General features: G+C 36.0%; 2 protein-coding genes across 2 annotated transcripts; both read right to left on the bottom strand.

The window, feature by feature from the left end:
• Positions 1–2,974: 2,974 nt before the first annotated feature.
• Positions 2,975–7,890, bottom strand: LOC142546487 (putative inactive receptor kinase At5g10020). Its single transcript, XM_075654228.1, is given in 4 exon segments — positions 2,975–3,747; positions 4,081–5,260; positions 5,262–5,734; positions 6,742–7,890. Coding segments are annotated over 4 exon segments (3,153 nt in total). The 5' UTR covers positions 7,667–7,890; the 3' UTR covers positions 2,975–3,172.
• Positions 7,891–9,949: 2,059 nt separating this feature from the next.
• LOC142546486 (protein ACTIVITY OF BC1 COMPLEX KINASE 8, chloroplastic) lies at positions 9,950–22,168 on the bottom strand. Its single transcript, XM_075654227.1, is given in 22 exon segments — positions 9,950–10,308; positions 10,391–10,513; positions 10,599–10,658; positions 10,803–10,892; positions 10,974–11,072; positions 11,177–11,231; positions 11,317–11,377; positions 11,459–11,539; positions 11,706–11,830; positions 12,462–12,550; positions 12,678–12,747; positions 12,859–12,932; positions 13,221–13,290; positions 13,384–13,463; positions 13,557–13,667; positions 19,431–19,529; positions 19,766–19,866; positions 19,958–20,078; positions 20,301–20,467; positions 20,806–20,941; positions 21,524–21,784; positions 21,786–22,168. Coding segments are annotated over 21 exon segments (2,310 nt in total). The 5' UTR covers positions 22,029–22,168; the 3' UTR covers positions 9,950–10,308; positions 10,391–10,396.
• Positions 22,169–23,687: the final 1,519 nt, after the last annotated feature.

Genomic DNA, 23,687 nt, shown 5'->3' with positions numbered 1-23,687 from the left:
CCCTGTAAAAAAAAAAAAAATTGGCTCGAAAAAATCTGAGTCGTTGGATCGATCCCTGCAGGCAGTGTCCCGCAGGGGTAGGGTCGATCCGAACCCTTATCCAGGCTGTGTCAGACAAAATGACCAGAAAATGACAAGAACTGGCTTGCGTAAAAAGAACATAATTCCACTTTTGACGACTTAAACATATCAGTGCATTCCTGTCTGGAGAAACCGAAACTCTGAAGCAAATGATACTTCCATCGCGATTACTAATTAATAATTGAATTGATTATACATTCTTATTACTATCTCATTATTAGCTCATACCTCGTCATTTATTGATGAGCCAAAGATACCACTGCATTGATGAGCTAATAACAATTAATTGACATGGAAAATGTCATTATACCTAAGTAATTACAATTTATTCTGAATCAAATTTAATAATTTTTACCGCACCATTTGATTTAACTCGAACTACCGAAAATTACCTGTCTCACCGATCATTATGTTATTTCATATCAGATCTTATTTAAACTTCATATATTATTATAAATTATTTATAAATATTTTATGAAAGCATATTCATAATTTATATACACGTTTAGCCAAGCTAAAATAGTTAAATTTATAATTCTTGAAGTACAAAAATAAATATTTACAATAATTTTTATATAAAAAATAGAACAAATAGAATAATAAACACAAAATTTAATGTAATAGTATTAAATAATTATTACTGTTTAAAAACGCATGGTCTTGTTTGATATAATGCATATTATCACATTAGATTGATCAAAATTTGTGATTTTTAGAGAAAAATAATGAGGAGCAAAAATAGAGATAAATATTAAAAAAATTAGCAAACCACCTTTGAAAATTACAAAAAATTTATACAACACTCCTCTTTCACTCACAAAGCAACTATAGGTGGTGTAACAAAACAGTCAAAATATTTTGCCCAGAAAATTAAGATTAACGATTGTGATTAAGGTTGCTCATTTCAGCCTATAATACTCCTTTCTCTTTAAAGATTTTCACTTTGATTTTAAAAAAAATAGTGTCCAAAATATTTTTTTAGTTTACAATGGTGTTGGCCGATCTTCTCTACAGTCACTGGAAGTACAGATTTTGATCTTCGGAATTGAGCATGATCATCATTCTAGTTTTTAAAATCTAATATTGATCCAGTCAGAACTTGAAAAGTGTAAAACATAAAATTGTAGATCGAACCAAGAACTATTACTGTAAAAATTCGGGCCATGTGTGTTCGCTGGAATTCTACCATGCGCGGGCACAGCGATGTGTGAATTTCACGCACTTCTCCAATGATCGGGATTTTGATGAACAATCATTTCTACACTATTCTTAGCAATTCCTGGAAATTTTGTTAATTTTTGTTATATACTTTAATTAATATGAATTTTTAAAGTTTTATTCAAAAATAGCCGATACAAGTTTTGTACAAAAATGATTTTTAAAGGATCCAACACCCAATACTTGTATTAACCAATTTAAAATAACTCGAATTATATTTATAGAAAATTATCATGACTTGGAATTGAATCATGACGAGAAGTAAGCTATGGATTTGAGGTTTTTTTATTAGTTTTTTCAATAATAAAATTTGACAATTAGCCTGAAATTTACCATAAGTTTCATAACTACTGAGATATTAATATATTGCTTCATATTATGCACTTTTTAATTTATTGATCATATTGTACATCATATTGAATTTATGGTTCTATTGGTTCTTGCTGTTTACCAATCGACTATTATTAATTGAATGACTTGAGCCTGAACAACAATCTACATACCGGATTGCTAGTTCATTGAACAATGCGAGACGTGACTTCGATTCGAAAATATGAATTTACTTTGGCTCATAAATGATCGATTGCACATATTCTGGTTGAGTATGTGGGGGAAAATGTTGCACTAAATGCTGGTGGGAGCCACCTCTTGAGCACACGATGTTCACTTCAGAATCTTTAACAGTCAGTGAATTTCATTTGACAAAATATTTCTATAACGATACATTATTACTGATATATATCATCTCTATTGAATTACTGCATGCATTGATATATTATCATTTGACTTGTTATAAATATATAATCTCAATTTTATTCATTCACTAAGTCCCAAAGACTTAACTTTTTTTTCTTTAATGGTAAATTCCAGATACATGATTTCATGATTCCGAATAGAATGAAAATTTAGAACATAGAAATGTCGGTTTAGCAAGACCGTGAACTTACTCTTTTCTTTTTATTCGAAATCGTACTGATATAATTTGATTATAAGTTGTAAAATCAAATATTGTACATGTTTCTGCTACCGTAAATATAAGTTAATGATGATATTTCGATTCAGGGAGCCCACATAAATAATTCAGATATCATATTTTGATTATTTCTTGAATGAAATCTTCTCATATGCAATATGAGCTACATTTATGAGTAGGTCTTTGGTGAAATAGTCTCACGTATTTATATTCGTGAGACGAGTCGATCATGTTAATGCTAACAGTGAAAATTAATATTTTTGACATTAAAATATTATTTTTCATTCAAATCACTGTATATTGTTCAATTTACTTTTGATATAAAAGTAATATTTTTACTCAAATCAGTATATTACACTATGTTTTTATCTTATAACTAACAAAAAAAAAGTTATTTTGGTAGTAAAAATAATATTTTGACATAAAAAGTAATCATTTTCATGGGTTATGTTGAATCATATATTCGTCTCAAAAAATTGATCTGTGACACGATTTCGCAAAATTTTATATATGTATATTTATATTGCATCTTATAAACTTCAAAAAATGGATATTTTATTTTAATAATGACTTAAATTAACTATCTTTAATTTCTTGAACCACATACAAACTTCTAAATAAGTACAGAAACGAAGAGTAAAAGTTGCCCAAGCTATAATGCCGAAAATAAAAAAATCCAAAAATTCTGGACTCATCAAAACGCGTGATCAAATTGGAAATTCTCAATTAATCAATAAATTAAGCGTATCCCTTTACACAAAAAATGAAGGGACAGAAACTAGACAATTTTGAAGATTTAGCCCAAATTAGAAGGCAATCGAATTGGACAAATAATTGTTTTTAAAAAAAAACAATACACGTCACATAAAACAAAGAATTCCAAAGCACATGTACAAAATTTCACACTGATATCGAGGAGAGTTCTTGAATAACTTGTCTGATATTAGGCCTTTCGTTCACAGGAAGAATGCACCTCAATGATACATCAAGCATGTCATCGATGGCTTTCGACTGTTCTCCACCTGCAATATCTCTGTCCATACATTCCATTCCACGTCCTTCTTGATTATATAAACGAACCCAATCGGTAAGATCAACAGCTCCAGATTGACCTGATATGATATCACCAGCACTTCTGCGGGTCAACATCTCCATCATGATCACACCAAATGCATAAATGTCAGCTTTACATGATGGGATGGGTTTGGCTGTGCTGGCTAGTTCTGGGGCTCGGTACCCAAGAGCTCCGAGATTCAGTATCTGCTCTGCAATGCCTGCGGGTGTCATTAGGCGGTGGAGTCCATAATCAGTTAGCCGAACAATGTATTCATGGCCTGCTATGAGTATGTTCGTTGGTTTTAGGTTTCCATGAGGCTGGCCTCTGTCATGAAGAAACATAAGACTCCGAGCAACATCAACTGCTACTTTCAACCTTTGGCTGAATGATAATGGAGGGTACCTTCGTGGAGTTGTCTCTGCAGAGTACGAAGACTACTAGTAAAAAAATTATACAAAAGGAAAATAACATAGACGTCCATTTAACTATGAGGTACAATTTAATTCACCCATGCAATCGTACAAGAGGCAGATATTGAAATCTTCAAGGAAAAATGTAGCAAGACTAGAAGCCATTCACTCTGATGGAAGGAAAGTTCCAAGAACTAGAAGATGGTTAAAAATAATGGAAGTACCATGAACCAAATAGGCAGTCGAATTCAAATACCAAGAACACCAAAGCTAGAGTTCATTCGCTCATTTTATGGAAGGATAGTACCAAGAACCAAATAAGCAATGTTGAGGGCCCTTACCATAAAGATGCAAAGCCAAGCTGTCCCCCAGAACATAATCAGCTAAAATAAGCCTTTCTTGTTCTCTAGGCCCCCAATAATAAGCACGAAGAGGAACGATATTCGGATGGCTCAATGATCCTAGCTTTTTTACTTCCTTTGAAAACTCTTTCTTGTGTTTGACCAGGCCAACCCTCAACCACTTCACAGTTAGCATATGTCCATTATCTAACGTAGCTTTATACATTGTGCCATGACTGCTTCTGCCAAGTACTTCCGCTGGAGCTCGAGATAATTCTTCCGCTGTAAATTTTAGTGAGGCATCCAAGAAGAACAGTTCTCCAGCTAACCTATCAGGAGAATAAACATCCAGCGAAACAGGTTCTATTGTGTCAACCACATGGAGTGAGGATGCTATTGGAGACCCTGGTGGAGATTTCCTCCCAGATGATGTTGGATGGTTAGCTTCTAGACTTGGATTTATGGACACTGCACCAGCTGCCACTCCCTCAGGTATCTCAGAACCAGATTCCATTTGCCCAGGCAGTGATCTTGAGTTCGAAGTCAACAAATGATCATTAGAAAAGCTTAATGAAGTTGGAGGAGGCTCCATGCTGCTATGGAAACTGAAAAGTGAAGGCCGGCTAAATCTTCCGGTTTTTACGTCTCTACCACCAGTCTGGCCACAAAATCCACTTCGAGCGCGGAATTCTTGAAAACGTGCCCGGTGATAAGCTAAAAGAACAAACGCAATCATAACAGCAGCTCCAACAGAAGCAACAATAATGGCAACTCTGATACTCGATTTCGAGCTGTGATGCTTTCCTTTATCTTGAATTCCATCAGGGCCATGATTGCCATTGGGGAAGCCTTTGCGAGATACAAGAAGCCCATTCCCAGGATAAAATGATGAAATGGGAAACTTATTTTCCAAGTTGTCGGGAATGTTTCCTGATAAATTGTTGTAAGCCACGTCAAACAACTTCATGCTGGATGGTAGTCTATCAGGTATATGACCGTTAAAGTTGTTGTGGGATAAATTAAGGACCTCCAAGCCACTAAGTTTGCTCAATTCATTTGGTAACAGTCCAGATAGATTATTATATGAAAGATTCAGTAAGTTAAGCCTCCCCCAGTTACCTATATCGGAAGGCAACTCACCCATCAACAAATTATTTGAAAGATCGAGAAACTCCATAGGGTGGAACAGATGGCAGAACCAACAATTCGTTCGTATGAGCACCTTCAAGAGGAATTGGTCCAGTCAATTGATTGCAGGATAAGTTCAAATTTTTCATGGTTGTAGAAGTAAAGAAGCTCGGTGGGATAGAACCATCAAGTCTGTTAGAGCTGAGATCAACTGTGGTGATCTTCGGATATGAACCCAACAATAAAGGCAAAATACCGTATAGAGAATTGTTTCTAATACTAAGAACTGTCAAACTTTGGAATTGTGTCGCGTTGGGAATGCTTCCAGTCAAGTTATTGAAGCTCAAATCTAAAACTTCCAAATTGGCATTCCAAGTTTTCAGAACAGTTATGTCATCAGATAGAAGGTTTCTGCTCAGATCAACAATTCTGCAATTCCCTAATGATGGTGGCAACAGGCCCGAGATTGAATTTGATGAAAGATTCAGGATATCCAAAGTTGTCGAATTGATTTTCGGAATGGAACCTAAAAACACAGATGAAACTTGTCATAATTTCTTCAGATGAAAGAACCTTAACTAACTACTTGTGATGGATAGGAAAACACTTGAAAGAGAAATATATACAGCTATCAAAGACACACCAAGCCATTTATGAAGGGAAGGATTGCATATTTTTGCAAAAGATATGAGACGGAATTATAACATAACTACATGAATTGCGTATAATCGATGCAATTAGCAATAACACTGAGTATTCTTCTCAGGACACAAATAAAATTCTATACTCTGTCTTCCACATGCATCCAAATGACCATAAACAACCACATATCTACCGGTAGTCTGGTATCACATTCCTTTGAACGGAAAAGAAAATCAGCGGTTAATTTTATAGAGTACTCAAATTTCTCAACGATAGAGATCATGTTCTGTGATAATAGTCCTTAATAATTGTTTTTAGAGATGTTTCATAAACTCAAGACCACAATATTATAGAACAAAGATGATGGAAGTAAAGTAAAAATAAAATAATAGATTAGAGAAAAAGATGTGAGCTTCGGCTAGCTCTCAACGCGTTCCAACTCAAGAATTTGGACAAAAAGAGTTGTATATTTGAAGAGCTATCGAAGTTGAAATATTTTCAAACTGATATTGATGTAGCATGCAGTGAAAAAAGTTGGTAGGACCTTGAGACAGTATTTGGATGAAAGTTTGACATAAAGAAGTAATACTGAATAATCATTAAAGAAACAAGTAAAATAAACCAATGATATTTTGAAGACCCCAACAAATAAGCAAATATCACGTTCCATATGTAGCTAAAAGATCCATAAAAGTTAAACTTCCTGACTACAACCATAATTATCAAAATAAAAGGCAGTGATGAATTCTGCAAAAACAAACAAAACAAAACAAAAACACAAATAAATCGTGTACAGGTTCTTTCGACATTAAAGTAACTAAAATCAATGCGAAATGAGAAAACCCGTTAAAAATAAAGGGTAAAAATGATAGTTAAAAAGACAAATCTTACCCGAAAATCCGTTAAGACTGAGATCCAACTCAACCAACGGTACAACCGCCTGCAGGAGATCCTCTGGCACCGACCCATAAAGCCCATTATTTGCCAGCCGCAGTACCTGAAGATTAGGTAATTGCCTGAAGTCCGGTAACTGGCCACCGATCCCATTGTCACCCAGATCCAAAACTCTCAGGTTCCGAAACAACATCATCGCATCGCTCCTCCAAAAGCCGCCCGTTAAACCATTTCCACTTAAATTTACATACTTCACAGTGTTAGCTAAGCTGGATACATTGTCGACACTCAATTCCAAGGATCCAGAAAACGCATTCCTGCTCAAATCCAAGTATTCCACATTCCTGAGTTCAGGAATCAATTCCGCCACACTCCCCTGAAGGTTATTCGAATGCAAATCCAACACTTTCAACTGCTGTAAATTCCTAATTCCAGCGGGAAACCCCCCATAAAAGTTATTATTCGAGAAATTAACATAGTGCAGAGCCCAGAGATCATTAAGCCGAGCCGGTATGGGGCCATAGAACTGATTTCCTGATAGATCCATGACTTGGAGCGAAGACATCTGGCCTAGAGTAGGAACTAGGCGGCCGGAAAGAAAGTTCCCAGAGAGAGTGAGGTTTTGCAGGAGCTTCAACGGAATGAGAGTATTGAATTTGAGGTCTCCAGATAAGCCGAGGTGGTCTAGGGAAATGGCTACGATGGAGTGGGCGAAGGGATCGCAGGCAACCCCATGGAAAGCATCAGGGCAGGCAGAGTAATTGGAGGGAGGCGTCCAAGTGGAGAAGACGAGATTGGAGGGATCAGATTTAATGCCTTTTCTGAATTCTAGAAGCGATCGAACTTCTTCCTCAGCAGCGTAGGCGAGGGGGAGGAGGAGGTGGAAGGTGAGGAATAGAGTGAGAATGGGAGGGGTAGTCATCTAGTGAGAGAGGGAAAGTAAAGTAGAGGTTTTAGGAATTAGACATTTCAGGTTTTGGGGGAAATTAGGGTTTCTGTAATTGGGGAAGATGAACAAATGTGTGAGAGACAGGTAGATGAGGAGAAATTAGGGTTCTTATATGTGGGAAATGAGTTGTAAAGGAATTGTCCTGCCTGACTGACTGGGAGGAAGAAGGATGAGTTGAGGATCCCACCAACATCTTCTTTCTATTTATTTTCTTCTTATTTTTTTAGCCAGCTCTACATCACAGTATTCTATTTCACTTCATTCATTTTATGAACAATATTATTTATTTAAATAGAGCATGTGACTTAAATACAAAACAATGGTATGTGTTCGAGTTGATAGACTAGGTGATTGTTTGGTCAATGATCATGAGTTTGTCTTTTCTTACCAACACTTTCTCTGACACACGGAGATTGCTCAGTGTTATTTACTTACTATTACATTATGGTATGTCAATATGGTCCTTTTCACGTTCTCCTCATTTCAAAAGAGCATCTTTCATTACTTTCATTCGCGAATTGGACAACATTACCTATATATTTTTAATCAGTCACGAAAAGATGCACATGTCGACAAAGATCAAACTTTTCGCTTATTTACGAGAAAAACGAATATATATATATATGTATGTATGTATATATGTATGTATGTATGTATGAGAGCTAAACGAAATGTTATCATAGTCCTGACGCAACGTTTTGTTATTAGAGCTTTCTCAGACAATCACTATTTTTCATCCACGAATAATTTTGTTCTTATGTGGGATTTTGTTGAAATCACCCATATCGGGTTTCCTAAATCGGGGCTACATAAAGAGAAATATTTGATGTCACCATTAAATTATCTTTTGATATTTTCGTAACAAAGTTTGGAAATTAAATTTCTAAAGAATAGACTTATACTTGGTAAGTTTGATATTCAATTTAAAATAAAAAGAGTCGCCGGAGCGCATCAGAATTTTGCTGGAGTTGTACGGTGTTAGGAGATGGGAATTTATTTAATCAATTGTAGTGTCTGAAAATCAAACCATGATATAAGGTAATTAGTGTGAAAGGGTGATGCATAAAGCAAGCAAGAATCTATTTGTCCCTCAACTTGCCCAACTGCGGACTCCTTGAGTTGCCTGCCCAGTTGTCTGACACTCTGCGTTGACGAGCTCGTGATTTTTTTTGTTAATTTGTGTATCTATATTCTATAATACATGTACCCAGAAACCCGACCGCGTGTGTGAATTAAATAGTGTAATAAGACTTGGGATTGCATTAAAACGTAGGTGTATAGCTTGGTACTATTCGGGTTTGTACCACCATGTGATGAATTGCTTGGCCATATTTAGACTTTTATGAAATAGGGCAATTTTTTTTAAGTAAGCATGTGGTGTGGTGTATCTCGTTTTCTATCAAAGTTCGATTTTTTTTTGCATCAAATGACTTGTTATTACCATTTCCGAATCGGTGCAAGAAGACATAATTTTTTCGGTAGATCTCTTGTGAGACATTGCTTGGCCATAATTAGATTTTTACGGAATAGGGCAATTTTTTAAGTACACATATGGTATGGTGCATCTCGTTTCCTGTCAACGTTTAATTTGTTTACATCGATTGACTTGTTATTACAATTTCCGAATTGGAGCAAGAAGACATTAATTTTTCAATAGATTTCTTGTGAGTTATTACACAAAAAAATTGTTTGTTATCTAGTGATACTTCACGCACGCACGCATGCATGCATGGCTTGATGAAACTTGTAAAACAAAGAAAAATGGCGTGAAAAATCAATTTATTATACATGCATGCTACGTCTAAAGGAAATAGCGAACTATCAAAGGTCTTTCAAGAAATCAAGTAAACGTTAAAAAATAAATGAACCTATTTTCTATAACACTATAACCAACGGAAAAAACAATTATTGACTATCGAGGAACCTAAAAAAGATGAAAAATCAAGAAGGTTTGGATCGTTTGACGAGCAGTAATTACAGTGTGTGCAAACCTTGTCATGTTGGAAATTTCAAAGCTAGTCTTAGGACAGTCAAACGATTCCGTATTATGCTCCTGTGTATCGCCAATAAATGGCAAAAGCAGGAAGACACCATAGACTCTTTTTGTATTAGAAAAATCTCAATTTCCATACTTGGATCTGCTCATTGCTCATAACCCCTAGCTAGCGGGGTCTACATGGACATGAAATCCATTTTGCTTTATATTCATTAAAGTATTTATACAATAAGGAATTACTTATTTATACAAAAAGTTCATAACAAAGTGTATTCACTTATTTTTCTGGAAAATTTTCATAAAAGTAACTGTATACAAGATGCACACACCGATCTTTACAACAAATCATGAATGCACATAGACGGGTGGCCTGCTTGATGAACTTAAATGGTGAACTCCAGCCAGAACACAACGATTTGGCAAAAAATAACACATTTAGATGTCAAAATGTGAGAGCAAACTGCGGTTTGGGCCTAAGATAGGGATCTAGCATGGTTCTTAAAAGCATGCAGTTCCAAGCCATGGATTCAGACAATCCCTCCAAATTTCACAATGCAGAAGACAGAAGCATTTCCAAGGTTAACGACTCGCCTTGCATTTATAACTTATGGTTCTGATTCTGTAGCAAGACCGGAGTTTGTATCATGGCATAATAAAGTCGACAGAAACATAGAAAATTTAAGAAGAGTAGTGCATCATACATATATTTAAGCAGTTCCAGTGATCAGCCTCTCTATTTGATCTAATTTCTTAACTCCCACTATGCCAATTAGAACTTTGAGGCAGAAAAACGCACAGAAGATATATGCAATAGTTGCAGGCATCTGCAGAAGAAAATAAGGATTGTAACGAGAGTTGGACAACAACTGATCCAGTTGATAGTCACTTGAAATAAACTGGAAGGCTAACCCTTATGGAATTAAGGTATAAAATCGTTGCAAGGTTGATCAAGCTTCCGGCAGCAACTGCCTGTAAATTAGAACCGAAACTTGTGCACTTTTCTTTTTAAATAGGGAATAGAGTTGAAAGGAAATTATATTCTTGTCTGATAAAATTGCTTGCATAATATTTGTTGTATAGTTTGGCACTACGATTTGAATCATGGGAACTTACACTCCCAACCATGTTTTGAACAGCTGCAACACGCTGAAAAGCCCGCTCAGACTCCAAAGTTCGAACACGAAGTTTTAAATTGCCTTGCTCCTGTGAAGAGACACATCAATGAAATATTTAAAGCATGCTACTAGAGAATATTGTATATTTTCTGAGTACCAAATCACCAACCAGTTGCTGGACAATGTCAGCAAGCTTTTCTACTCTATCAGCTTGCCTAAATAAATTCGAAAATGCACGGGATTGCCTGTCCCATCTCTTCCTGAAGTCCTGAACACAAGAAAGATAAAGTTTCAGAAGAAAAGCCTTCCCTTTTTGACTACCATCAACCACATTCGAAATATTTTTGTCAGCTAAGGCCTGGAGAACTTTGCCTTTAGGATAACTTCAACGCCAACTTCGCGAAATCTTAACAATTCCAAAGCATAACTGCATTGTACATGAAACTCATTTAGTCGAAAGAAAGATGCAATATTCTTTAATGTCTGACCCATAAATCCCAGGATAAACTTACGGTTTAGCAATCTCAGTGATGTCAAATCGAGGATCGAGCCCCTTTCCAATACCATCCAACACTGATGAAAGGTTTGCGATTGAGAAATCAGAATTAATGAGCTGGGAAGGGCAGCACAGTATATGAAATAAGAGCTGAATACCTGAAAAAGCTCTGACAACGAAAGTGAATGTGGCAGGAAATCGGAAGGGCTGATCTGCTGCAATGGCTAACAAATCTTCGCCTATTAAAAATACAAAAAAAAGAACACAAATGAAGTCCCAATAGATGCATAGAAAATACTAAAAAAGATAACACATTTTAGAACCAAAATAACTTCTGCATTCCATTATAATAAATAAATCAGTATGTTACAGGTGTGAAAACAATTAACCTAACAGAAGAGTTACCAATTGCAGCAAGACGCTGTTTCTTTTTCTCAACTTGTTCCTCCTTGCTCAATGGCTTCTTAAATCCAACTTCTGTTTGTGTAATTTCTCTTTCTTTTCTTTGTGCCACAAGGCGCTCTTCAAAGCTGCAAAAGGTATTTGTAACTGAAATTTCTTTGATTAATTCATTGGAAGTCCAGGAAACAGTTGTGCCCAAGATACCGGCTTATCACATGGTAGGAAGGTATACATACGCAAACACCGATAGCAACAACGCATAGTATTACAATAATGTAATTTCTCTATTGGAGGCAAACACCAGTCATAAAATCTTTTGCCATAAATGGCAAAAAACATACATCTGAAAAAAAGATGCACCACTAGTAAACCCAAAACTTAATCTCTCATAAAATATGCAAGTCCAACATGTGAATCAACCACAAAGCTCAATTCACAGTCCTCAACTTCTTGTTGGGTCATTCGTGCATATCTTTCAATATGACAAGCTTATGAGCAATACATTCATCATATTAAGCATCAAACGAAATCTAGTTTCCAGCCAAGCAATTGATATTATCTGGCTAAGATTTGAATGGTCTTAAACTCAAATTAAGATGGTGGAATTCTTGCATTTCAGCTTCTGGTAAAATGTTTTACTGAGGCATTGGTGCTGCTACATGAACAAGAGAGTCTAAAGGAAATATATGTGTGCTTTTAGGTTTGAAAAAAATCAGAGAAACAAAAAACAAAAAGATCTATGTATGAGCCAACAAAAACCTGTTCAGAAAGAACTGTGCAGTTCGTCTGACAGCAGTCTTATCTCCCGTAGGTACTAGTACACCCATTTGAACCATTGCTTGAATAACCTGCAGCAGATTCATGCATTTTCTTCAATGGAACAAACAAGATACATAATCAGCTGTCATGCATTCTCTTAGCTAACAGTCAGGCACATAATTAGAGACAACACGTCGCAAAATTTAGAACAATCACCTTTTCAGCGTCTTTCTCATAAACTCCATAAAAAACCTCCAGCAAGCCTTCTCTGATGTTTGGACTTATACTGCACAAAGTTAGGGCCAGGGTATCATATTTCCATAGAGATCACATTGACTTGATAATTCTAAGCCAGGAAACATATTTCTACATGCAGAAAGCACGACAGAAAATTCACCTTCCCATCATTCCAAAGTCATAAAAGATCAATCTTCCACCATTGACATCATCCACAGCAATGTTTCCAGGATGCTGCAAAAAGAATGAAAATTGACATCGTAGATAAAACAGGGAGTAATTTCACAAGGTTGATCCTGAAGCAAGTAATTTCAGAAAATTTATATGGGTGCATGCAATAGAGAATCTATCTCTGGGATATGGACCCAAAATACTAGAGAAGAAATAGGTGATGCCAGGAAATCCAACTTTTAAGAAAATCAATTATACGAAGCAAGTACTCATAAGCATAGTGTAATTAATGAGGTGAGAGGAAATTCTTTACAAAGCATTCAAGAATGAATAGATTTGAGGACCACTCACTGGATCAGCATGGAAAAACCCATGGGACAAAATCTGCTCCAGGTAAGATTCAACAGCATAACGGCCCAACCTGATGAACATTATACATAAAAATCACTGTGAGAATTGAACATGGAAGTGCAAGAATAAGTCTGCTTTGAAGTTTAATTTACAAGAATCATACCGTTTGCGATCAACACCCAACTGATCTAGAGCTTGTATCCGGTTTATTTTGATTCCAGGAACATATTCCATCGTTAGAATCTATGGAACATGGAGAAGCTATGCAAATTAATAATATTTCATCAAGAATAGTGCAGTTAACACTGAAATTTTATGCTTTCCACACGTTTGAACCTGTGGGGTTGTGTATTCCCAATCAATTGTTGGGACTTTCACGTAATCCATATCTTTAAAGTTGTTTGCAAATTTCTCAGCATTAGCAGCTTCTTTAGTATAATCAATCTCCTGAACATGGCAAGGAATGTCTAATTAATACCTTATTGGAATCTCTACATAACAAGTAAAGGATATTAGACATTTTTAAGTTTGTTTATAGAAGAGTAGTACTAGTATCTGCTTAAATTCCACGTTTAGTAGCAAAAGTCCTACTCATGAGTCATGGAGACATGTTAGGTGCATTTCAGTGAGTGAATTATCACGTGCCCAAATTATTTGGTAAACTTTAGAAGGCCAGCTAGAAAGCTACCAAGGCTCAATTTTTTCATTGAAAACTTAGGTCCTCCTTTCAAAAGAATTGAGTTCAACAAAAGCATTAATTATTGGCAATCGTATTACAGCTTTTTGATTCTAAGTTCGTTCTATCAAATAAACCATCAAAGTGACCATGCATTCATATGTTTATACATTTATTGAAATGGCTTGTGTTAATTGTACTAAATACTGCAACACGATTGTATTGTGTAGCCTTTGGAAACACGTTTCTTAGCTCTTCTCTTGTATTGTATATAAGATTGTACAACGGTTATTTTCACCAACTGAAATAAAATTCTTCTTCCGCTCATTGAGTTGCGCTCAAGTTCTTCAGTTCTTTACATGGCATCAGAGACATAGGACTCATCCTAGGGCACCAATTTTTTTAGATCTGCTGCTCAGTTGCGTAAATTCACAAGCAAATCTGCAGTAATTTCTCTCTGATTTCTTCCAGAGAGCTGATGGCTAACAATTGCAACTTCAATGTTCCGTTGCATATTCACCCATCGGATACTCCAGTCATAAATTTGGTCAGTGATCCGCTGATTGGTGTGGAAAACTATGGTGTTTGGAGCAGAGCTATGATGATCGCACTAAGAGCGAAGAACAAAGTTGCGTTGATAGATGGCAGCTGTCGAAGACCCCCAGTAGATAGCCACAACTTTCTTCAATGGGAACGATGCAATGCACTTGTATTGTCATGGATAATGAATACAATCTCAAAGGAGATTTTCGGCGGAAGCATCTACGCATGAGATGCTTCATCAGTGTGGATTGATCTGAAGGAGCAATTTGACAAGATCAATGGATCGCGAATCTTCTCATTGCGTAGAGAAATTGGTCGACTAACCCAAGGTAATAACACTATCTCAACATATTTCTGTAAGCTCAAGCAACTTTGGGATGAATACTCTGCTCTTGTGATCTTGCCTTCATGTGAGTGTGATGCTGCTAAAAGATATTTGGAGCACGAACAGCAGCAGAGGCTTCTTCAGTTCCTAATGGGGCTTAATGACAGTTACATGAATGTAAGGAGCCAAGTTTTACTGATGAATCCATTACCTACGGTGGGACAAGCTTTTTCACTGCTGTTTCAGGAAGAATCTCATAGGGCATTATCATCAGTTGAAACTCCCATAGCAGCATTCTACACTAACCAGACAAAGGCAGGAAATTCAGCGAAGGATAGAGTGAATTTATTTTGTGATCATTGTAGTTCGGGTGGACATACCAAGGAAAACTGTTATAAGCTTGTTGGTTACCCTCCATGGCATAAGTTGTACAAAGCTCCGAATAAGGGACTGAACAAGAAGATGTACAGAGACAACGGAAAGCAAAGAAGAATGTCAGGAGATGCTAACTTTGTAGAAGAAAGCAATGTTGATCAACCAAAAATAACAGCTGGAGTTCCACCTATCTTCACCCTGATCAGTATGCTGAAATCTTAAAGCTTTTGGGCAATAATAACATACAAAATGAATGTGCACCAGTAGTGAATATGGCGGGTACTACTTCACACAATTTCAGTTCAGAATGGATTATTGACACAGGAGCTAATGAGCATATGATTGGTGATGTCTCTCTATTGCAAGGTTCTAAATCGGTGGTAGACTCCACTAATGCAGTAAGATTGCCAAATGGTAGTAAAGCCACTGTTACTAAGACTGGCTCAGCTCCGTTAACAAATTTCATTAAGCTTGAACATGTCTTATATATACCCCACTTTCAATTCAATCTCCTGTCCGTGTCCAAATTCACCAAAGATCATAGTTGTTTTGTCACTTTTTACCCACATTTTTGTGTGTTTCAGGACCTCAGGACTGGGAGAGTAATGGGGATTGGTAAGGAAAGGCATGGACTCTACCATTTCACCTCAAAGGCAGTTTCAAAGTCATCTCCCAAGGATAGTTTAAATTTTCATTCTTTTATACCTAGATCGGATAGTCTATATTCTTGTTCTGCTACTGATCTTTGTAAGGATGTTAGCATTGATACTTGGCACAGAAGGTTAGGACATATGTCCATATCCAGAATGCAATTGTTACCCTTTATACAAAGAAATGAATTCATTGTCGTATTGTTCCGTGTGCCCTGTTTCAAAGCAATGCCGGTTAGTTTTTCCACAAACTAGTTTGTCCAGGTCTTCTTCTGCTTTCCAGTTGATCCACATGGACATTTGGGGTTCATTTCATACTCCCACCCACAACGGTGAAATGTATTTTCTTACCATTGTTGATGACTTCACAAGGGGGACTTGGGTATATCTCATGCAATCTAAGATGGATATGCTTAGGCTGATTATATTGTTCTTTGCTTTGGTAGACAAACAATTCTCTAAGAAAATTCAGGCTATCAGAACAGATAATGCCACTGACTTCTTTAAAACTGAGTGTAACCTCTTTTTTTCATCATTGGGCATGATTCACCATAGTTCTTGCCCATATACTCCACAACAAAATGGCATAGTGGAAAGAAAACATAGGCACATCCTTGATGTTGCGAGAGCACTCTGATTTCAATCATCTATACCACTCAAATATTGGGGAGATTGTGTGTTAACAGCTTGTATACTTAATCAATCGAGCCCCCATACCATTACTGAAAATAAATCTCCTTTTGAATTATTATTTCACAAGACCCCTTCCTTCACTAACCTACGAATTTTTGGGTGCTTATGTTATGCATCTGTCCTACCTATAAGCCACAAATTCTCACCTCGAGCTGTTCCTTGTGTTTTTATTGGCTACTCTAATCTCTAGAAATGGTATAAGCTCCTTAATCTTCAGTCAGGAAAGACACTAATCTCTAGAGATGTGGTTTTTCATGAACACATCTTTCTATTTGCTGTCACCAGCCAATCTCCTCCTATTTTTAATCCATCCTCTGCTACAGTGGATCCCTCACTCGCCACTGAAGAACCAGCAATGATTATCCCTTTGAATGAACCAGCTACTACTAGTTCTACACCTGCAGCCATTCCATTGCACAGGTCCAGTAGAACTATAGTTCCTCCTATTTGGACACATGATTATTCTTGTTCGTTTATCCACAAACCCAGTCCCAATGCTTGTTTATATCCCATGGCTAACCACCTTACATATGATCACTTCTCCAAGCCACAACAGTCCTTTTTAACAGCCTTGTCCTCTATCAAAGAACCTCAATTCTATCATGAGGCAGTCACTGATGCTAGATGGTGTGCTGCTATGGATGAAGAACTTGCTGCTCTAGAGAGAAATCACACATGGGAAGTCGTTGATTTACCACCACAAGTGAAACCCATTGGGTGCCGATGGGTATACAAAATCAAACTCAAGTCCGATGGAAGTGTGGAGAGATTTAAAGCACGGTTGGTGGCGAAGGGATACACTCAACAGCCAGGCATTGACTTTCATGACACCTTTTCTCCCACTGCAAAAATTGTGACTATTTGTTGTCTTCTCAATGTGGCAGTGATTCAGAATTGGCCTCTCTTCCAAATGGATGTGACCAATGCATTCCTCCAAGGGGATTTGGATGAGGATATTTACATGAAACTTCCACAGGGATACAAAGTTCAGGGAGAGAGCAAGGTTTGCAAGTTGAATAAGTCATTATACGGTTTAAAGCAGGCTTCTCGGCAATGGAATATGAAGTTCTCAAATATAATGGTTGAGTGTGGTTACTGTCAATCTCAACATGATCATTCATTGTTCTTTAAACATGATGATGCTTCAATTACTTTGCTCGTAGTATATGTTGATGACATTGTCATCACAGGGAGTAGTGTGACAGCAATCCAAGAGCTAAAAGAGTTCTTTCATTCCAAGTTGCAACTTAAAGACCTTGGGATTCTCAAATATTTCTTGGGCATTGAAGTTGCTCTTCCAAAGAAGGTATTTACCTTAATCAACAGAAATATGCTTTGGAACTTATTGCTGACACGGGCATGGCAGGGGCTAAGCCATTTGACACACCTATGGAGCAAAACAGAAAGTTCACTAGCCATGAGCTGGATTCGAGTCTGCAACCCGATCGCATAAGTACTTCTGAAGATGTTTTACTGATTGATCTGCATGAATATCAGCGCTTGGTTGGTCGGTTGATATACCTAACCATAACTCGACCTGACATTTGTTATGCGGTCCAATCTCTAAGCCAATTCATGCTTGCTCCGAAGAAGTCTCACCTGGATGCTGCCATTCGAGTTGTTAGGTACCTTAAAAGAAATCCAGGCCAAGGTGTCATGTTACGGCCCTCTACCTCTTTTTCTCTTACTGCATATTGTGATTCAGATTGGGCTGCTTGCCCCATGACCCGTCGCTCTGTTATTGGCTATTGTGTTAAGCTCGGGGCATCCCTCCTGTCTTGGAAATCCAAGAAACAGAACAATGTTTCACGATCATCTGCAGAAGCAGAATACCGTGCCATGGCAACCACTACTTGTGAAATCATCTGGAATGTTGGTCTTTTGCGTGACATGGGAATTAAGATTCGTGCACCTACAACGTTGTTTTGTGATAATATGGCCGCCATCCACATTGGTGAAAATCTAGTATATCATGAACGGAACAAACATATCGAGATTGATTGTCATTTGGTTCGTGAGAAAATCAAAGAAGGCCTTATACGCACTCAATACATTCCTACACATCAACAACCTGGCGACATTTTTACAAAAAGTATGGGGAAGACTCCACATGCTTACTTACTCGGGCTTCTAGGTGTCTATGACCTGCATCAACCTTGAAGGGGGAGTCATACCAATTCAAGCTTGTTGCATAGTTTAATATTTCTGTTTTGTTCAAGCTTTGTGTTCACATCCACGCCAAGCTTGAAGGGAGAGTGTTAATTGTACTAAATACTGCAACACGATTGTATTGTGTAGCCTTTGGAAACACGTTTCTTAGCTCCTCTCTTGTATTGTATATAAGCATTGTACAACGGTTATTTTCACCAACTGAAATAAAATTCTTCTTCAGCTCATTGAGTTGCGCTCAAGTTCTTCAGTTCTTTACAGCTTGTAGGGAGAACTGGAAGTAGAATTGTTATTTGACATCGAGCCAAAAGATTTAGGTTTATAATATATCCCCTAACACTTAGCAATAAATGGGTTTTTGTAACGGTCTTCCTCATCCCAATACAAATACATACAAACACTCGAGACAACATTTGGCTCTAAGTTGCAGCCAACGATTCTTTGATGTTGCATTTGGATTGATGAATTTGATTTGAGATTTGAATGGAAGGATTTGAGTTGAGAAATGATTTTTATGGATGGATTTCAAAAGACGCCCATCATCATAATTACTATTGAAAATGCTCAACTTGATATAGAGTGTATTTGAAATTTACTTGAATTTCTATCATCTAAACAAATCAAATTTCAAATCCATCAATCAAATGCACCCTAATTGAAATATATTATTCCAACAAACCATCACCATGGTTTAATAATAAACTAGCGAAAGTGTTGGAATATTAAATAATAAATATAGTGAATTTATGTCATATGTAGCATCGGAGGCAATTCATAACCTGATATAAGACACTTGCACATTCATCGTAAATAGCAACCCAATCCCTTTTTGCACCATCAGATTTGGGATCAATCTTCTGAAGGTATTCAGCTATTACCTAGGGAAACCACAAATTAAAAACGTTAGTGAATAAAGATGGTCAACGTATACCTAAGTATGTCAATGTAAATTAACAAAATCATTAGTAAAATAGACCGATGTAGTTTTTTCCCTTGAAATTTACAACAAAATAAGAAGCGCTTGCTAAATTTTTAATTATTTTCAATAACGAGGACAAGACATTTCCAGCATTGGAGCAAATGAGACTAGAGAAACTTAAAATTTGCAACCCACCCTCAAATTCTTTAGGTCAATGTCGAATAGATCCTTCAGACCAGGCCTTTGTACTTTAATGACAACTTCACGTCCCTTCAGCTTTGCACGATGTACCTGACCTGCATTCAAGAATCAGTACCCTGAAAAGTCATATGTACTTAGCTAATAAATAAAATATCTTACTTACTGTATTGAGAGGATAAAGAATACCTAAACTTGCCGCAGCAATAGGTTCACGGTCGAATCTTTGGAATAAATTATCTACAGGGGCTCCAAGTTCTTCCTCAACTATTGAGACGGCAGTTTCTGAAGAAAAAGGAGGAACTTGATCCTGCATGTAGAATCAATACATTTATTTGTTTTTTTCTCAGACTGTTTTTTTCAGATTATAAGTTGTTATCAGGAAACAATGCTGCGTAAAAATAATAAAGTCGAGATATAAGACAAAAACTCAAAGTTGTGAAGAAAAGACAGGTAGTACTTCATAAATTGTTGAATATAGCCCAATATAATAAAAAATGACTGATAGTATTTCATAAATAACAGAACTTACCTGTAGTTCTGATAACTGATCAACATATTCTTGAGCAAGTATGTCTACTCTTGTGGAGAACTGCTGACCAATTTTAATAAATGTAGGGCCAAGTTTCAAAATATTTTCTTTTAACCACTTGGCAAGAACCTTTCGCTTCTGAACTCTTTTTTCCTCTGTCATTCCCCCTTAATAAGGTGCATTTCCAAATCCATTAGCTAATAAATTGGTAAAGAGTAGATAAAACCTTAGGGGAAAGAGTAAAATAAAAACAATGTTCACAATTGTTCTATTCTGGAAGACAGTTTAGTTAATCTTACATAGGTTTAATACGGAATGGTGATACACACATTGATGTAGCCGTATGATAGAGAATATAGGTGTCATGGTGATATAAGGACTGCCGATAAATTAGCTTTCTACGTCATTTTTCTTAGGTTGCATACCATGCATATGGCATGTTAACATGATACAGTAATGTCACCCACTAAACGTTCATTTAGAATCAGTTTGGTAAATGGCCAACCTTTGTAAGAGAACTTCTGATTGTTCAGCCAAACTCTGAATAAAAAAGTCAGGACAAATCCCCATATTTCCAAAGTCCTTTGAATTGTAGAATAGGTCTTAAACCGGCTCCAACGACCACCAGGAGCAACAGATACCTACAAAAACCCAGACAATGAGGCAAAGTATCAACTCTGGTCCACACAATAAACCACAACTAGGTGTATCCATTTTAATCAAATATCATATGACTTCAGAGGCTAACCACCGACAGCATACAAGCATGACTTAAAAAGAATTTTCATCCAATACAGAGACACTTAAATGTTTACTTTCTCCAAAAATCGGAATTTGACACTCAAGAAAATCATGAAGGATAAGAAATTGGGGAAAAATATGCGCATTACTCAGATAACATGGCCCAGAAAGAAGGGATTCTACGTCTTTAAACATCACATCATAATAGTTATGATGTTCTCCATCATAACTGATATTTTCATGCTATAAATAAGTTGCTTATTGTGGTTGATGTAATAAGTTGCATATTGTGGTTGATGTAATAAGTTGCAGGAAGAAATTTCGACAGTTTCAATTAGCTCCTTGTACTATAAGCATCCACAGAAATGGAATTTCTCGTGTAATCATAAAAATTAGTAAAAGTAAATCAAATACACTATTTTTACGAACTTAGATCGAGCAATATGTACAAAATCGGGTACATAATAGTAGTGATAAAATACCTCCACTTGATCTTGCAATCGTTGCTTAAACCACGCCTCCTCTTGTCCAATCTCCTCTATTGTCTTCTTGCGAGTAATCACTACCTCCGGTTTTACTACTTCAATTTTTTCCTCTTCACTTCTTACAGCTGCTCTCCCATTCCCATTCTTATTCACATACTTGTCTAAACTCCCATTTTCACTCACGGGTTTCACACTATCATTCGAATAATTCTCCACCGAACCATTTCCAAAGCTATAATCCCCATTAACAGTGCCCATTCCCATTCCCATTGACACTACCATTCAGCTTAGTAAATAACTCTCTGTCTTTTTCATCAAGCACAGCGCTTTCCTCTCTGGGAGCAGACTTAATTCTTGTTCCAATATTCCTGAATTTGGTTCTAGGCTCAAGATAAGTGGGTCCAAAGAGAGAAAGTTTCAGTCTTTTTGATGGGTAGTTAGGAGAAAGAAAGAATAATTCCGGTAAAGATGGAGCACAGAGAGAAGCTGAAAAGGTTGCCATGTTTCTTGATTCTCAGCAACCACAATAACTCATTTTCAAAGTTTGTGATCTTTGAGAAGAACTTCAAGTGGTAAGGAAGAACAAGAGTAGTGGTGGAGAATGCAACTCAGTTGTGCATTTTCTTCAAAAATTTAACTTTATTTTTTTTATTTTTTTTTGAGGTTCAGAAGAAGAAAGGTGCCACTTGGAAAGGGCAAAGAGATGGGCGTCAAGAGTATCAGTATTGGTGGCTTCTGATTGGTTGGTTGATTCCCATTGCCAATTAAATCCTAATACGTTTTTTTTTTTTTTTTGAATTCAGCTAAATTATTCTAGTTGGCAAGTCTTCACATATTTATTAAAACATTTAATATGTTATATATATATATATATATTATTAAGTATATATTGAAGGATATCTTGAGAATAAATATAAAGTTAAAATGACATTCCACGAAATATTTTTTAAAAAATATACATAAAGTATGATATAAGTTTTTTTTTAGAACAGAGTATGATATAATTTGATTATATAAAAATAACGTATACTGGTATATATAAAAGTAAATGATTTAGCAAACAAACTAATTACACTAAACTATCAAAAAAAATTACTGTTATTTCTTTGATTATTATGATTAGTTGTACGCTGTGGAAGATGGTAAATTAAGAAATGATCATCACTATTTTTTACTTTTCTATTTATAGTATTTTTTTTTTTACTGAGAAAGATGATTAAATGGATATTTATTGGTCGAATTCTGAATTAAATAATAATAAAATAGTTTTATAACATTGGTCATATTCTCGGACAGATAATAATAAATATCATGAATGGTAATAATTTCGAATTGAAATCTGTAAATGAGGACGACAATGTTTGTTTGATGGAGAGATTGATGGAATGGAGATAAATAATTGATTGAGTGGAACGGAGCATGAGAAATCAGTTGATATATAGATAAAAATTGCAAATATGCTAAAATATTGGGGGCAATTTTGAAACAAAAATAATGTCTAAATAAATTTATCTGACAGTACAGACATATAGATATATAAATATTTCTAGGTGTTCATCAAGTATATGTTAACTTTTTATGCTAAACATTTTATTCAAATCTCACATATTTTATTTATTTTACAGGTTTTTAATCATAATAAAAATAAATAAATAAATATTGTCGATAGGAGAGATTGGAGGGTTAATTGATTTAAAATCTTTCTACACAAGTTCTGTTTGGATTCAGTTCTCACATATATTTTTTGTGCGTGCACTTCTCTGACCCAGTTTTTTTTTTATTGTTTTCGCTATCTTGATCTATAAAATTACAGGTTTGCCTTTTATTGACACATGAAAGACACATGGTCACTTATTACAGAAATTAATTTGCCTCACCATCTGCATACATCTCGTCGCTTCTTGTGTCGATTGCTGCTAACTTTAAGAAGATTTTTAGCATTTAAATTTATGAAGAAAGTCGGCTGATTTGGTGAGTTCTTTGACCGCACTTGAGCTTGGAGTATTTTTTTCGTATTTTGGTTTTTTAAATTTAATATTTTCGCAATCACTTATCCAAAATAATTATAATTACAAGTCAAAATATTGCCCGAAAATCTTTGTTTCTGACATATATATCATTCATGGAGCCTATACATACAATATCTTAAATATCAAATACA

Source organism: Primulina tabacum, chromosome 5 (genome assembly GCF_025594145.1).
Source record: "Primulina tabacum isolate GXHZ01 chromosome 5, ASM2559414v2, whole genome shotgun sequence".
Classification (NCBI taxonomy): Eukaryota; Viridiplantae; Streptophyta; class Magnoliopsida; order Lamiales; family Gesneriaceae; genus Primulina; species Primulina tabacum.
Note: the sequence above shows the minus strand (reverse complement) of the source record. Positions and strands in the feature narration are given on the sequence as shown.